The sequence below is a fragment of the Ptychodera flava genome, chromosome 2 (assembly GCF_041260155.1).
Source record: "Ptychodera flava strain L36383 chromosome 2, AS_Pfla_20210202, whole genome shotgun sequence".
Lineage (NCBI taxonomy): Eukaryota > Metazoa > Hemichordata > Enteropneusta > Ptychoderidae > Ptychodera > Ptychodera flava.
Genome location: NC_091929.1, coordinates 2,491,092 through 2,509,834, shown reverse-complemented (window position 1 = coordinate 2,509,834; position 18,743 = coordinate 2,491,092). Strand labels below are relative to the sequence as shown.

At 37.0% G+C, this 18,743-nt stretch overlaps 2 protein-coding genes across 2 annotated transcripts in view; one reads left to right on the top strand and one right to left on the bottom strand.

Annotated features, from left to right (window-relative positions):
• Positions 1 to 1,420, bottom strand: part of LOC139123701 (nuclear pore complex protein Nup205-like) — a 38,711-nt gene extending 37,291 nt beyond the window's left edge. Inside the window, 1 exon segment of the mRNA XM_070689866.1 lies at positions 1,281 to 1,420. Within this exon segment, the coding sequence (XP_070545967.1) occupies positions 1,281 to 1,308 (28 nt within the window). The 5' untranslated portion in view covers positions 1,309 to 1,420.
• LOC139151373 (putative diacyglycerol O-acyltransferase MT1468) overlaps positions 1 to 18,743 on the top strand; it is a 388,693-nt gene that overhangs the window by 73,795 nt on the left and 296,155 nt on the right. The window lies entirely within an intron of this gene.

Sequence of the window (18,743 nt, the reverse complement as noted above, 5' to 3'; positions counted from 1 at the left end):
TTGTAAACATAATTCTAAATAGCATTTTTCATATATGCAAAGTATATATGATGGAATATGATTGTCATATTTCTGTTGATGTTAACAATACAAATTGCATACAGTGATCAACGTCACAGGTATCATTTGATTGTTTACAGGTATTGCTGTTTATTTGTTTACCTTGTAAACAAATCTTAACATTTTTCATATATGCAAAGTAAATATGATGGATATGATTATCATATTTCTGTTGATGTTCACAATACATAATGCATACAGTGATCAATGTCACAGGTATTATTTGATTGTTTACAGGTATTGTTTATTTGTTTACCAGGTAACCTTGTAAACAGCATTCTAAACCATTGAACATTTCATCGGCAATATCCACAAAAACTTTCATCAATTTTCAATAAGAAATGCTTGAGTTATTGCAAAAAACACTAGAAATTGCAATTCTAGTTTCTTCAAACAATGTTCAATATGGGGGTCACCTGGTTGTAATGATAACTCCAGGTGTCTACCATGGCATAATTTCTAAATAGGAAGCCGATTTTTTTCAAATTCAACAGGAGATATCTCTGCATGTACTGAACCGATTTTCATCAAACGAAAAGCAAACAATTGGTCTTGAAGAGAGCTTTCTTTTGATATGTAATTTATTATTATTGTAACTGTCTATCAATTTCATGTCAAATCCCTACATTAACATTTTGAAACTGTTACACATTTTGGACAAAGTCTCCCGATCGGGAGATTTCTGTCATTTTTGAGAAAAACTGTCATCGAGTAGCTGTATCTAAATACATGTAAAATATCTAGGAAGTCTCCCGATCGGGAGATTTTCTCCCGATTGGGAGAGAATCCCCATTTTGGTCTAGTGTGCCTTGCTGCTGAACCGTTACAGTCCGGTCCCGTATTTTTAGCCCCAAGTCGTTTGGCCCCGGGACTCAAGACGTTTCGGTACCGTTCTATGACCCCAGAGGTCCTAGATAACCAACCAAAGTCATGCCATGTTACTACTAAAATAGCGATTGCCAAGAAACAGATGGACATTGAGCATCGATCAACAAATTTCACTGCACACCAAGCGAACATCGTCAGTGCCGAAACGTCTCGAAACCCTCGGGAGTATGTTACAGCTACGGTAATAATTCAATCTTGAGAGAATAAAACGTAGCTGTAAGAAAGTTAGGAGGATAAATAAAACTGTAATTAGATGGGAAATGGTCAAATTTTATCCAGACCCCATAAAAACCTTAAAAACGGTAATATCCAGACAGACCTTGATTACTTACCCAAATTTACCGCCATGTGATCCGCCATATTTGTAGCTTATTGACAAACTGCGCATGCGGCATACATAACCTTTAACCTTTCACCCTCAATTAGGCGTTTCGCTTTTGACTACTGTCGTGTTCTCAAGCCTCGATACGACTGTGTGATCATGAGGATCAGGACAGCTGACTATGGTGTCCAATCCATGCCAAAATTACTACTTTGATTTTGCAACACAACATGCCATTCCGAATTCTATTTTACAATTCAACATGCTATTTCACAACTCAACATGCTATTTGACAACACATCATGGACTTCCAAATCCTATTTTACAACTCAACATGCTCTTCCCAATTTCATTTGACAATTCAACATGCTATTTCACAACTCAACATGCTATTTGACAACACATCATGGACTTCCAAATCCTATTTTACAACTCAACATGCTTTTCCCAATTTCATTTGACAACACATCATGGACTTCCAAATCCTATTTTACAACTCAACATGCTCTTCATTTGACAATTCAACATGCTATTTCACAACTCAACATGCTATTTGACAACACATCATGGACTTCCAAATCCTATTTTACAACTCAACATGCTCTTCATTGACAATTCAACATGCTATTTCACAACTCAACATGCTATTTGACAACACATCATGGACTTCCAAATCCTATTTTACAACTCAACATCCCATTCTAAAGCTAGCTCTGCGGAGCAGGGCAGTGTTACTGGCTATCGAACAAGATTCAAAATGGCGGACGCGAAATGGTCCCCTCGCACAGAGAGAGAAATGCGAACTTTGCACAAGTCTAAAAACGCAGCTTAGTACATTGTGTATCTAAACAAAATGAGCGTGCTCGAAAACTAGGATCGATCACGATTATAAATTAAAAATTGCCTGTTTTTGGAAAAGAAACTGCGCGCTGCAATCAGCAGTTTTGTCTATTGTGCACCGTGCGTGGGAGGCTTGTCGTGAAAGACCGAGATTTACTATATGGCGCATCTGATATGGTCCCATCGCATAGAGAGATGAAAATAGGCTTTGTCTAAGTTCAAAAGCACAGCTTAGCTCATCGTGCATCTAGACAAGTTGAGCGTGCTCAAAATAGGAGATCGATCATGATTTTGGGTGAAAAAAACCGATTGTTTTCGGTGGAGAAACTGCGTGTTGCAACCAGTGGTTGGTTTTGCCTATGGCGGTCAGCAGGGCTGTGGTGGGAGGCCTTTAGCCGGCAAGGGGTGGACCATTGGGGAGTGGAAAATTTTCGAAAAAAAATTCCCCACAAATTTCAATAAAAATAATCAGCCAAAGAAACTTGAGAAAAACAGATGACGCACTTAGGTAAAAGGAAAAAAAAATCCGTCAAAATTCTGAAACATTTTTATTTTAGTCTGCATCAGATACCTACTATGATTCTTTGGCCAAGAAAGGGGGGGAAGGGGAGATCTGAAGGGTATAATCGTGGCCAGTAAATGAAGTAACTTTTTTATTTATAACTTTTTGTTTTGTTCATCATATGTTTTTCTTTCACTGAAGTTTGGCATCGTAAAGTAATTCGAGATATAAGATAATATAAAAATCATATCTGTGATATCGATTGTTAACAACTGTATTGTGGGTCTTTACACTATGATTAATTAACAAGAATTCAACAATTCAGGCAGCTTGTATCGGTACATAAAATGGGAAATATTCACCAACCATATGACAAACAATCACTTTCTTTGTATTTCACTATTCAACGAAACTGATTTCCATTGTAATGTTTAAACTTTATTTTACAATTAAACATTACAAATCCGTATTTTTCTTTTCAAAATTTCATTTGTACACTTGTCTTGACGGTTGAATACCGTGCGTGTGAAATGCAATAGTGCAGAAGAATACGGATAGCGACATTACAGCGACCTCTATCGGTTGTTATCCACAAGTCTTTCTCGCGAAGTCCGTTCCAACAGAGCTTTGACCTTGTCTGGCCCCATATTCGTATTTTACATCTCCGCTTGCTGAGGCTTAGTTGTCAGTTGTCATGGCTGCTCGCTACTTATGATAATCATTGAATTGAATCGTTCACGTAACACAGCCTTCATCAGGCAGACCATCACAGAGAAAATACAGCTATTGGAAAGAGAGTTAGAAAGTACCGATCATGAGTATGATGGGCTACACCGAAGAATGGTAACACTGCTCCGGCTTGTTGTTGTTCTGAACGGCACTGGTCATGGTATCATAAATGATGATGTAGTGACCAATCTCCAGCAAGCTGAGTATGAAATATCTCAATTGCAAGCCTGTGTATATGACGAGGGATATTATGTGGAATTAGAAAGAAAAGCGAAACCGTCAAGACAAGTGTACAAATGAAATTTTGAAAAGAAAAATACGGATTTGTAATGTTTAATTGTAAAATAAAGTTTAAACATTACAATGGAAATCAGTTTCGTTGAATAGTGAAATACAAAGAAAGTGATTGTTTGTCATATGGTTGGTGAATATTTCCTATTTTATGTACCGATGCAAGCTGCCTGAATTGTTGAATTCTTGTTAATTAATCATAGTGTAAAGACCCACAATACAGTTGTTAACAATCGATATCACATATATGATTTTTATATTATCTTATATCTCGAATTACTTTACGATGCCAAACTTCAGTGAAAGAAAAACATATGATGAACAAAACAAAAAGTTATAAAATACAAAAGTTACTTCATTTACTGGCCACGATTATACCCTTCAGATCTCCCCTTCCCCCCCTTTCTTGGCCAAAGAATCATAGTAGGTATCTGATGCAGACTAAAATAAAAATGTTTCAGAATTTTGACGGATTTTTTTTTCCTTTTACCTAAGTGCGTCATCTGTTTTTCTCAAGTTTCTTTGGCTGATTATTTTTATTGAAATTTGTGGGGAATTTTTTTTTCGAAAATTTTCCACTCCCCAATGGTCCACCCCTTGCCGCTAAAGGCCTCCACCACAGCCCTGCTGACCGCCATAGGCAAAACCAACCACTGGTTGCAACACGCAGTTTCTCCACCGAAAACAATCGGTTTTTTCACCCAAAAATCGTGATCGATCTCCTATTTTGAGCACGCTCAACTTGTCTAGATGCACGATGAGCTAAGCTGTGCTTTTGAACTTAGACAAAGCCTATTTTCATCTCTCTATGCGATGGGACCATATCAGATGCGCCATATAGTAAATCTCGGTCTTTCACGATAAGCCTCCCACGCACGGTGCACAATAGACAAAACTGCTGATTGCAGCGCGCAGTTTCTTTTTTTCCAAAAACAGGCAATTTTTAATTTATAATCGTGATCGATCCTAGTTTTCGAGCACGCTCATTTTGTTTAGATACACAATGTACTAAGCTGCGTTTTTAGACTTGTGCAAAGTTCGCATTTCTCTCTCTGTGCGAGGGGACCATTTCGCGTCCGCCATTTTGAATCTTGTTCGATAGCCAGTAACATGCCCTGCTCCGCAGAGCTAGCTTTAGAATGGGATGTTGAATTGTGAAATAGGATTTGGAAGTCCATAATGTGTTGTCAAATAGCATGTTGAGTTGTGAAATAGCATGTTGAATTGTCAAATGAAATTGGGAAGAACATGTTGAGTTGTAAAATAGGATTTGGAAGTCCATGATGTGTTGTCAAATGAAATTGTGAAGAGCATGTTGAGTTGTAAAATAGGATTTGGAAGTCCATGATGTGTTGTCAAATAGCATGTTGAGTTGTGAAATAGCATGTTGAATTGTCAAATGAAGAGCATGTTGAGTTGTAAAATAGGATTTGGAAGTCCATGATGTGTTGTCAAATGAAATTGGAAGAGCATGTTGAGTTGTAAAATAGGATTTGGAAGTCCATGATGTGTTGTCAAATAGCATGTTGAGTTGTGAAATAGCATGTTGAATTGTCAAATGAAATTGGGAAGAGCATGTTGAGTTGTAAAATAGGATTTGGAAGTCCATGATGTGTTGTCAAATAGCATGTTGAGTTGTGAAATAGCATGTTGAATTGTAAATAGAATTCGGAATGGCATGTTGTGTTGTAAAATCAAAGTAGTAATTTTGGCATGGATTGGACACCATAAGCTGACAGTCAAAAGCGGTTCAAGTCCATTGGACTCGATCGAAGACGGGCTTAGAAATGTCATAGCTTTTTCCGCATGCTGTGTACCGTTCTCTGTTGACGGACATATCTCACAAACCACCTGGAACTTTTGGTGGGAATATGGTCTCATGGGCAAATTTCTCCAGACATTTATATATTCTCATTTTTTGTATTGAATCACTTTAAAGTCTGTTTAAAGGATTTCTTAGGTCAAAATCTAAATTTAACTTTCAACGACCTGACTTATATTCTGCCACTTGTAGCTTCAATACAAGACGATATTAACATTACTAGATTAGGCCTTCAGTATTTTTGAAAACCCAGTTTTCTTTTACGTTGGTGTTCTTCAAACCCGTTTCCTTCACTTAAAGTTGCATTGTTGTTCTTCAAACCCAAGTTTGCCTTTGTTACATTTCGTTCTTCTTCCTGAAACCCAAGTTTACCTTCATCGATTTTTGTTCTTGTTTGCTGTTTCAGTGCGTTCGTGTTTTTTTCTACTGATCTTGGCGTTTTTATTCCCCCCAAAAACAGTGTTGGTCTTACCATAGACCCTCGAGGGTCTATAGGGGTATGGTCTTACACGTTTTAAGTTTAAATCCCCCCCACACACACACACACAGTTTACGTCACTGTTCTCTCATTAATATGCAAAAATAAATATTTGTCCGCATTTTTAGATTACGCTTTTGAAAATTACGCATGCAAAAACGACGAAAACACATCTTAGTAGGCGACTGCTAGTGTAACATATATACCAAAAGGCATATTCATGACTCAGAGTACAAGCTGCAAAAACGGCCATGTATGCAACATTGATAAAATTTGTCCGCATTTCAAGCTGCGTGTCCGATGTCGCGCGGGTACAGCTATATTTAGTAACAAACCTGTAACCGTGAACAGCGCTATTCACTCTAAATCCCATGTTTTCCCATAGAGGCATCGATCTTCGATGATGATGATGATGATGATGATGATGATGATGATGATTAGATACATGTATTAAAAAATTGAAGAAAAATAAAAATATATTTGGACTCAGTAAAGTTGCTGTTGCTGTTGTTGTTGATAGTATTTGCAGAAAGAACAAAGTATGCGTTGCAAAATTCAATACGGCCTAACTACACACATGCGTTGCAAAATTCAATACTGTTGCATGCGCATGTGTATAATATAGGTTGTATTGAATTTTTGCAGCCCATACTTTCTTCTTTTCTACAAATACTATCAACAACAGCAAAAATAATAACAACAACAAATTTACTGAGTCCAAATATATTTTTATATATCTTCATTTTTAAATATTTAATCATCATCATCATCATCATCATCATCATCATCATCACCATCATCATCATCATCATCGGAGATCGAGGCCCCTATGGTCTTCCCTTATAAATATTCTCAATTTCCGTGTCTGCTCTCCAAACCTTGCGTGTACGCGTGTTCCCCGTATCATGCATGCATTTATAGTCCCGTCATGCGTGTGTAGGTCTATCAAATCAAATTTTGTGCATGGTAAACTCACATTCCTTTTTACAAATTACAGAGTTTGTATGGAAAACATCTTCTTGTTTGTGTCTGTAACTGTTGGTAGCGTCATTCCTACCTGTGGTGGCGCTGTCACTATCGCAAAAACTGACCTCGGACATGGACCTCGGACAGCTGTTCAAATCAGGTCGTCAGCTGAGGCTGCATGCAAGCGGTACCAAGGACCAAGGCTTGCATCGAACGGGACAGGACAGCTAGTAGTTTGCAATTGCGGAGTCAACAAAGTGAGTGTGAAATTGTAGTGATTGCAGAGGATCTGAACGTGACCTCTTGTCTTTCGTGATCCACAACTACGGCAAAATCTTGCACGTTTGATCGAGGTTTATGAAGCACGGTCCCTCCACAAATGATCAAAGCCAAACGGCAAAGTAGTGACCACGGGTGCTGCAGTACAGTAGCTCGAGGTTTTGCCTGGGTATTTGGGTCGGACGGCAAAAACCTGGTTTTGCCGTCCGACCCAAATACCCAGGCAAAACCTCGAGCTACTGTACTGCAGTAGTGACCACGGGTGCTGGTCGTTGGGTATATAGTGTTTCTGATCGATCAATCGAGAATGCAAAACCGAGAACACGATTAATTGATTGACCAAGCAGAGGAGGGATCGATCGAGCAGACTACCAGCCATGCCACAAGCACCTGTGATTGTGACACGACAGTAAACCAACTCTCTCTGTATTTCGCGAGTGTTCGGCCACGCCCCTCCCTACTACTAGCTTGGAGGGGGAGGGCTTATAGCCAATAGCTGAGCCTTCACCACAGTAGCTTGTGGATACGTACATTAGACTCCATGAGTACACGATTTTGATGATTGTTTTAATTCAATATTTCAAAAGTCATTCTGCTTATCCCATGTCAATATCAGATCTCTACAAAAAAATGTTGACAGCTTAAAGCTACTGTATGAAGACATCATTCACTCTCAATTTGCAATAACAGGCATTTCAGAGGTTTGGGACACAGATAATCTAAGTCTATATAGTATACAAGGCTACACACTAGAAGTCAGTTCACGAGAATCAGGTAGGGGTGGTGGGGTTGGGGCGTACATTCACTCATCATTAGTTTATAAATTGATTAAAAAGAATGTGATACATTCAGAGTCTCTTTGGTTGGAGGTATCAGTCAATAATACTAAAATAATAATAGGAATCATCTATAGAAAGCCAAATACCGATATCTCTGAGTTTCAGATTAGTCTGCTTGATGTGCTAAATACGTTCAAACTTGATAAAACTAAATGTATTTTAATGGGAGATTTTAATATAGATGCCAGAACACATACAACTAATGTTAATTCCTATTTTACATCTCTTGAATGCCTTGGTTTTCACCAGTTGATTTCTACACCTACCAGAGTGACCAGCTCATCTGAAACATTAATTGACCATATCTACACTAATATTATACAGTATCCAATTCATGCCGGTACTTTAATTACAGATATTTCTGATCATTTTCCAGTTTTTATTGTCATAGAAAATATGACAACAAATCTCTCAAAACAGTATAAAGTCTCATATAGAAATTACAAATTCTACAATTCTACTCGCTTCTGTGAAGATCTAACTCATGCTCCGTGGGATCGAGTTTATAACTGTAAGGATGCAAATGAAGCATATAATAATTTTCAGAGTGTTTTCGATGAGTTGTGCAATAGACATGCTCCCATTAATGTACAAATTCGCAGTACAAAGAAAAACCGGAAACCATGGGTCACTAATGCAATTAAAATATCAATTAATACAAAACACAATTGTATAGTAAAGTGCTCAAATCAAACTTTGATGTCATTGTTGTTGATAGATATAAGAAATTTAGAAATGTGTTGTCTACTGTTCTCAGGAAAGCTAAACAAATGTATTACAACAGCATTTTTATGGAAAACAAGGGTAATACCAATGTAATTTGGAAAACTATCAAGCAAGTCCTCGGAAGTCATGAGGAAAAGGCTAAAAATACCTTGCCAGACAGCCTACGAGTACTGACAAATGGAGTGCATAATACATTGTCAGCAAAACCTGACATAGTAAATGCATTCAATAATTATTTCGTCAACATTGGACCTGACCTTGCCAACAACATCGATTCTCCTCATAAAAACTTTAATAGTTACCTCACTGAACCCAAAACACATTCCTTTTTATGTCCTCCACTACACAATCTGAAGTTCATAACATCATCTGCACCCTGAATCCAAAAAAGGCATGTGGCCATGACAAAATACCAGCCAGACTTATAATTGATGGGGCAGCTATAATATCAAAACCCTTGGCATATATATTTAATCTTTCATTTCAGACTGGAATTTTCCCCCAATCTCTAAAAATAGCCAAAGTCACACCAATCTTTAAAAAAGGCACAAAAGATGATCCAGGAAATTATAGACCTATATCAGTATTGCCCCTGTTAAGTAAGATTCTAGAAAAAATTGTCAATGCATGCTTAATTCAGTACATAGAAAAAAACAATATTTTATATGAGCATCAATATGGATTTCGTCATAAATACAGCACAAAACTTTCAATTGTAAATCTAATCAATTATCTTATCAAACAACTTGATAATGGCAAAGTAACACTCGGTATTTTCCTTGACTTCTCTAAAGCTTTTGATACAATCAATCATGAAATTCTTCTTTCTAAACTTTCTCACTATGGTATTCGAGGTCTTCCTTTACTTTGGTTCAGAAATTACTTACACAATAGATCCCAACTAGTCTCTGTCAATAATAATGCCTCATCATTCCTTAATGTTACATGTGGAGTACCACAAGGATCTGTCCTTGGACCTACCCTATTCTTACTATTTATCAATGACATTGCCCGTTCCTCCACATACTTCAATTTTAGATTGTTTGCTGACGATACCAATCTATTTCATACTTTCCCTGCTAACCAAGTTAATATAAATTTAAATACTGTCGACATTCACCTCAATACTGTAGTGGACTGGTGCAGGGCTAACAAACTTACTGTAAACTACCTCAAAACAAATTACATTGTCTTCAGAAATCATAACAAACATATTTTCTTGAATGGTACTCTACACATCAATAATACAGTTATCAATGAGGTTGAAGTGACATCATTTGTAGGTATTCACATGGACAGACATCTTAAATGGTCAAAGCACATTAAAATGATTAATTCTACTATCAGAAAAAAGGTTGGCATCCTTTTCAAATTGAGACAGTTTTTACCACGCAATATCCTTATTCTTCTGTACAAAACTTTCATCCTACCACACATCACTTATGGTCTTGAAGTTTGGGGTTCAACATACTCCTCACATCTCAATAGTATCTTTCTTTCGCAAAAAATGGCAGTCAGAGCTATAACTTTCAGTGACTTCACAGCAAACTCAGCTACTCTAATAAATAAAGATTATTATTATTATTATTATTATTACGGCAGGGCAGTCGGCCTATCTGGTGTCTGCCGTGTAAACACAAGCTACTGTGTGCATACACATAGGGCCATCTGCTGATCACCTCTGTATCGTTTATTTACTAGTACATTCATGCTTGTATCTATTATCAGTTAGGATAGACCACAGGGGCTCATAAGTGCCTATTTAAGTCAATATTACAGCGTTTTTCTTTCTTTTTCAATGTTACAAATAAGGGGAGAACCATTTGATTTCTGGGGGGGTATGGAGGAAGAGGGTATGGGAGCAAATTTTTTTTCCTGTCAGAGTGACAGCAATTTTTTTTTTCTACTGTCAGACCTGCATCAATTTTTTTTTTCCAAATGGAGTAGCAGTGCAAATTTTTTTTATTGGTCATCAAGTTTGTAATGTGTTGTATATAAGGGAGCCGTCATTATTGACGGCCTGAAACTCCGAAATTTCGAGTGACCCTCCCCCTTCACCAACCATGATGAATTTGAGTAACCTCCCTCTCTAACTCTGAAATTTTGACCATTCCCCACTTAGAAAAGTTAAATACCAATACATGTAATTACAGCAACAGTAAAGACCTTTCAAATCTTGATGTACCCTGCTAGACAATCATCAGTTATCTCATGATGGTTCAAAAAAGGTGAACACATCAAAATGAAATTCAAAGTCACAATAAAATAAAAATATAAAAGATCACGAAGTATCTAACAATATAGTATATTGTTTAATTTGGATGGATATTATGACAGGGTTTTCACTAGGATATCTGACGGGGCAGAATTTGAAAGTACAGGGGGAGAACATGAGAGAGGCTTAGGGGGAAGTGTCACAGGGGCTTTCCCCTATCTTACATGGAATTTTTTAAGATATTGTGCAATGGTGCAGTCCGGTGCAATCTGAGAGTTTTTTTAATTTGTTTACTAAGTGAAACTATTAGAATACCCCAAGGGGGGAGAGCACGAGAGGGGGGTTCCCCCTCTCGTATTGGAAATTTTGAGAAATTGATGTGTTTAATGGTGCAATCTGAGAGGAGTTTCAGTTTATTTTGCACTCGGTAAAACTGTTTGAAAATGACATTGAACACTGATATTTTTTACATTTTTTGCATGATCAGTTTTTGAGTCACAATATTCAACAACCAAACAATGACAATACAATTTGTGAAAAACAGTTCTGTTTGCCAGAGACTGAAGACAAATGAATATACAGGAACGGAAAATCTGTGACCTTCTTGTGTCATTTCTCCAGCTGCCAGCTTCTAATGAAAAGCCTGAATATGGTATGTTTGCGATCCAGTGTTTGTGGTCAGAAAAACAAGGCTCACACATTGTATTTCATCATATTTCCTCAATTTTTCATTGTCAAGGTACATCTTTCTAACAAATTCATATTGAGAAAATAATATTGGTTTTAACACTAGTTTATTGACTCCTGTCTTGTGTTTTAAATTTTCACAATTTACAGAAGTCAAATAATCTCCTTTAGATAGTGCCTATGCCATTGAGATATGGCAACAGAAATCCTGAAATATGATTTCTTGGGTCAGAAAATGGAAGGAAAACATTGAGTGTACTGAGGTGTAAAGTAGACCCATGTAGTGCATGCTTATATCATAAGTGCTGGGAAAAGAAACATAAGAATTGCTTGTGGTAAAACATTTGCACCGCCTATGGCGGCGCACCGGCAAAGAATACATGAGAATAAGGTTTCCAAATTTTGCTTATTTCTGGTGCATTGTGACAATTTTTTTTTCTCTTCTGTCTGTTATGACAATTTTTTTTTTCTCAGGCCATGACAGGATCAATTTTTTTTTTCTTCTCTCTCACCTGGTGACAAATTTTTTTTCTCAAAATCCTCCATACCCCCCCAGAAATCAAATGGTTCTCCCCTAAAGCTGAAGAGCACAACATTTGTGTAGCTGTCTTTTGTGTAGCTTGTATTGGCATGTATAGTGCGCCCTCAATGGGGAATGTGATCATATGTAAATACGACCTTTAGTTCCGTGACCTCCAGCCAATTCCTCTGGCCATGCCTTCTGGCCACGTGTACAGACATTAGTACAGTAAGCATAGCGAGGGCAGGGCAGGAAGTAGGCATGGCTAGAGCTGGGCCTAGAGGTCACGGAACTAAAGGTCACATTTACGAGGACGCACTATACATGCCAATACACGCTACACAAAAGACAGCTACACAAGTGTTGTGTTCTTCAGCTGGATTATTTGTAACATTGAAAAAGAAAGAAAAACGCTGTAATATTGACTTAAATAGGCACTTATGAGGCCCTGTGGATAGACCCAGTATGCTGGCAACTGTTGCATGACGTTGACACTGCCAAGTGCCTTTCCAGCAGCATTAATTGACACAATTATGTGGTCTGATGGCTGTGGAAACAATTTTCAAATTTTGATTCATATTTCTGACGGGGAATGCATGGGTAAGGATATCACTGAGAATTGAAAATTCCCTGGAACTTTAATACAACTTGGAAGTGTTAATATTGGGTGCATGGAGGCAGCTAACAGAAACACACAGATAATACATTCCCTTGTGATTATGTAAACCAAAGACAGTGTGATGGAGGGACTTAATCACAGACCATCATTTTTTGAGGGTCTATGAGTATACCGTAACCCAAGGATTTACCACACAATACAGTTTAATACACCAGACAGCCCTCATCATAACTAGGCGCGTCTGTTTCAGTATCATAGGTAGACTAGCCCACTAGTTGTATGGCTGTTTTACTTCTCAGTGCCCATCTGAAAAGTCAGAATCCACAAATTTCAGCAATAATGTTGAGTTGTAATTGTATTCATGAATCTAAACTGAGACACAAGTATTACACCTGTATGCAAATATATTTATGCTTCATTATCTTCATACTTGCCATAACACAATCTAAACCCAGAATGTAAGTTTATGCAACCAAGGTATTCAAATCAGATAGTACAGCATTGGCTCTTTCTCATGATTTTCTGTAAAAGTAGGGAAGGCACTTATACAGGGGTCTATGTTATGACAAATACTGTAATCGATGAGAACAAATCGTATGTGTTCATTTTATTGACATGTATGTGATCAATCTAAGATGAGTGAGTCATTTCATCTACTACCTAGACTGAACAATGCTTTCCTTTCAGAAAATGTGTTATGAAGTAACTAACTATTCACAGCTACATTACATTAAACAACTGCAATAACATCACAGTATACAAAACAAACAACCACTCCCCAGCTGTCTTGCCTATTTTTTTAAATGTGTAATCCGAACCATACAATTATTTTTTTTAATTGGTCTTAGTATGATTAATACATGGTATGATTTAATAGACAAGATATATTGTCCAGAGGTTTAGGTGAGGTCAAGTTGACTGAAATCAAGTTGGTTACCATACCACTGCTGCTGGACTTCATGATACAATTTGTAATGTAAACCATGGATATCTTGCTACAGTCTCTACCTGTAAATACTGTGTGGCATAACAGCAATCCTTCAAATGTCTAATAGATTATAAGATGGATTTAAAAGACACACATAATATAGTGACCTTTGAGCACAATAAACTGTAGTTGACTGATTAAAAAAGATGGTGAAAATTTAGCAAATGTCACGTCTACTCACCCTTTGAACAAGAGTATTTGCAGATTTTGTCATTATTTTGTGATTCAATATTTACTAGAAAGTATCTTGAAGTGATTAACTTTAATTTCATATTTTTCTTTATTCACAGTCAACAGTTTCCATGGCAACAAGTCTACAGAGGATGGTCAGTCGCCTGACAGTGCCAAAAAGAAACATCACTGCATCTGCTTTGACAGTGCGTCATTGCTATGGAAACTCTAAGAGTGAGAATTCTGATGCCTCCCTTCAGCGCAGATACTACAAATACTTTCTACCAATGCAAATTAGGATTTCAGACACTGATTTGTATGGCCATGTAAACAACATAATATACTACTCCTACTTTGATGCCATTATCAACCAATACCTAATCAAGCACTGTGGATTAAACATGAACTTGAAGACATCAGACACTGTAGGTTACATGGTACACACAGAATGCACATTCAAGAAACCATTAAGTTATCCTGATGTAGCCCTGGCAGGACTTGTCATTTCCCGCATTGGAAGATCCAGTGTCAAGTACTCTGTGGCAGTTTTTGCACAAAGAGCTGACACTGACAATGAACTTCCCACCTGTACAGGGCATTTTGACAGTGCCCTCTTGGGATCATTTGAAGAAACAGCCAGTGCTGTTGGAAGTTGCACTCATGCTTTTGTATCAACTCAAACCAATCGTCCAGTTCAGCTGCCTGATAAAATGCACCAAGGTTTGCAGAGAATTCTTGTCAACAAGAACAGTAAATTGTAAAGCAAAGTCTGGATTCAAGTTTAGTATTTTAGTAAGGAATGTTGATCAGCAACCAAACTTTAATTCTGTTACTCTGCTTGAAGTTTTAAATTGTGAGGATGTCAGTGATGTAGTCACCTGCCGGAAATTTACATATCACCAGTCACGGTACTAAATGGTCTCACATCAACACTTGACAAATACAATATAGATTTTCTAAGAGTGACTTAGCTTATGTAAACCAAGTACAAAGTTTTGGCATTTACAAATTTTTTAGCGTGACAAAAAATAAATCAAGTACAAAATTTTGGCATGGACAGATTTTTAGCATGACAACGGACTGTGTTTTGCTTCAACTTTATGCTTCAACATATGTATTTAATTGGAATTTTTGATCATTAGAATTGCATATGACATTATTCAGTTGAAGCTGAACTTAAAGATACACCTTTCTATTGATTTGAAATACAGCCCAATTATAACAGCATAACATGCATAGAAATATGTTCATAGAAAAAGTACACAACAGTATTACTCTGTGCAATGACATTTCTTCTGATTGACGTTAAAGGGCTAACAGCTCTAAGTATTGATGATTTTTTCCACCAATTTTGTTTATAATATCAATACAGTTTCTTGTTCAACTTGCCAAATTATATTGAGATGAGATACACACTGTTAAGCTTGTCAACTCAACAGGCTGTATGAGAAAATTAATTTTGTGTTGAATTGTTGTGTTTTACAATGTAACGACTTAGCCATTTATTATCTCTCAGAATTTTGAGTGGATGCAAAGAATGTTGAATATGGAATTGACTTGTTGAAATATAAACCAGCCTGCTTTTAATTGATTCAAATCCTAAATAAGGTAACTGACCATATATCATGTACACTGGAGTGTAGTGCATCTGTGACATGTGTATTTCTTGAAGAAACTAGTGTATGATTTTTTGGCTTCACAAGTTCACTGTGAAAGTAATTGATGCAGTTTGGTTCTCAGATGAGATAGCTGACAGTCCATTTGGTCTTCAGATGAAGTAACTGATAGTCTGTCTGGTTGTCAGATGAGGTTACCCATGGTCCATTTAATCATCAGACGAAGTAACTTACAGTCTGTTTTCAGTAACATGTAAGGTTAATTTCAGTAACTTCATTTCAGCAGAGATATCAGGCCAATAAAGATCGTTTCTGGTCACTGCCAACGTCATTTCGGAACTTGCGCATCATTTTTTTTTTCTTTTTTTTTTTGGGGGGGGGGGTGTTACATATTCATCGGTACAGCTATCCTTGATATCCCTGTTTGCATGTCCAAAAATGCTAAAAAGAAAACGGAGGTGTTATGCAACAGTGATAAAAGACAACTGTTACATTAACAGTGCCAAACCAGCATTGTTGTTAGGAATAAGAAAGGGGGTAAAAAAAGAAAACCGCGTCACCGCATCACTTTTTCTGAATGTCAAGGACCAGAAACAATAGCCCATCATGATGAACAGCTTTGTAGACCAAGGCAGTTTTGGGTTTCTGTTTCACTCCAAACTATCAGATGTCAAGTTGTTATAGATTTCACTTATAAATCAGAATAATTAAGACATTCCAATCACTCATCAGTAGGATGTTTGATGTTTGAGAGGGTTTGTTTTTATCAGTGCTCTAGCCAAAGAAAAGCTGTATGGGACATTATCAACGCTAACTACAGGAATTATACAAAGAGTAATAGATCTCACCAAAACTACAGGTTCACTTTTCAGTGATGGAAGTATATCATTTTGATCTCAACTTGACGTCATCTACATTGTTGGCGTACCGTGGTGCTGACCTCAATACAAACATCTGGCAACTTAACACGGTATGCGAACACCCGATGCTATAACCAGGTAGTTAACGTTATATGTGAATTTTAAGGGTAGTTAATGGTTTCCCAAAAGTTTATTTATTTCGGCACTGAAGCGTCGGGTTCGATCAACATTCTGTGGTGTCGACAATATTGGCAGCGAAAGAGAAAACGATTTGCAACAAGTCATAGAAAGGGATTTGGAAAACATTTGTGAAAAGAGGTTGAATGTTCAACAAAATACTGCAAGCAAGAGTAACAGTATTTGTCTACATCAAGCAAAACTCACAGATACGGCGGCAGACAAGGTTGTTTTTAAAAATTCACGACTTGAACCGTATCTATTTCTTTCTTTAAATCACTGAAACGCCAAGAGAGACATACGTCGATAGGAAAATGCAGTGACAGGGCAAATATGAGAGACGAATAACCATTTGTATGCAGATAGTAAAATGCAAGACATGGTTTATTTTTATCATACACCGACATCACATCGATGAAAACAAAAAACTGATTCCTGAAATGATGAGTAGAATCTGGAAATAACTCAGTATTTCTGCTGTAAAAATTGGAGCCAGAACATGACACCTCTCCCTCCCTCTCTCTCTCTCTCTCTCTCTCTCTCTCTCTCTCTCTCTCTCATATACGCTGATTCAAAGTAATTTGGTGGGAACGGACCTGGCCAAGTGGAAGGCGAAAATACGACTCTATACACCAGGAATGCTGAAAAAGTTACCATATCAAATCCACGTTGACGGAGCGCTATGCAATTGTTAACAATCCGTGCATTTAAGATTAGTGAATGTTTCTGGGCGTTCTTTGTTATTGTAATGATGTTACCGGACAAGGTCGCTCTAAATATTAGACTTCAAATGCATGGAAATTTTATTTTCATGTCACATTTTCAATTCAGATTACAATAACTAATTTCCATAATCGGATTATTATTATAAGGACACGTATAAATGTTTGGCTGCGTAAAAGCCTTTGATACGCACTACTCTGTGCTCACCTGGAGAAAGGTGGGCTCAATTTTTATAACAAAACAATCGAGTTTTCCCAAAAGACTTTCTTTAGTCAGTAAAACTGGAACCCCTAGGATGGTGTTGAAAGTCACGTCACTGTGAACAGTCAGGACCCAGTATTTATCTACATCAAGCATATTCAGGATATGTTACCACCCAACAAAACAAGTAAAACCCACTCTGCGCCCAATATATGAAAGTAGGGATACCATTGAAGGCAGAAACGACGCATACCTTCTTGGACGCCATCGACTATCCAGGCTAGATTAATCTGTATGAATCAGGAGTATGCTTTTGAAATATTCCACTGTTTTGGTGACGCTTTTTGGTCGATCATTTGCTCTGTACCATGTTGACTGATACAGCTGAAAATTTCCATCTAGGATTCGGTTATTGTGTCCAAACGTATGGTTCAAATTTTACCTATTGAATCAAGTTGGTTCACGGTAATGGAATGATAAATATTTAACTTTTTAAATTTGCTGTTTTCACATTCTGCCGTGTGCAAGCAGGAAAACGTTTTATATCTTTTCAGTTGGTATGTGCCAACGTTTTTAACGAGTTGCATCGGGCGACGGACTAAAAACGTATGGTAAAGTTGATGGATTCTTTTTGCAGCTACTTCGTTCAGCTGTTAAATTGAAAAATATCTACAGACCATCGATTTATAATATAATGTTTAGACTTTATAAATAAAAATAAAAAAAAGAAAGGAATCGTGCTACTTCAATGACAGATCAAAAGATTCGACATGAATTGGCAAACATTTTCGCTCATCAAAATAGTCCGAATAAATGCATTTGCAGGTATTAACATTCAATATGGCAGTAAAATTGTTCAATTGTTTTGGAAAAATAAGCCAATAAAGGAAGTGTGAAAAACATGGAAGAAAAACTCTTTACCAAGGCAAAGGAAGTATAGTGTTAGTATGTAACAAAAACATTTGTTTTTCAATCAGCAATCACAAAAATCAATGTCACTCATACAAATGTCAATAAACCGTATTGCACTAAAATAATCTGAATTAAAGTCTTTGAAATAAAAGCATAATAGATGTGTCAAATTTCTATGGTATATGATATTTTTAGACGTAAGTATTGAAATACAAGATAAAAATAAAAGCTCTCCTGTCTGTAACAAAGTTGATATTGTCTAGTATTCCGGCCCTCGAGGCAGAATTTGTGTTTTATTTTTATGTTCAAAAG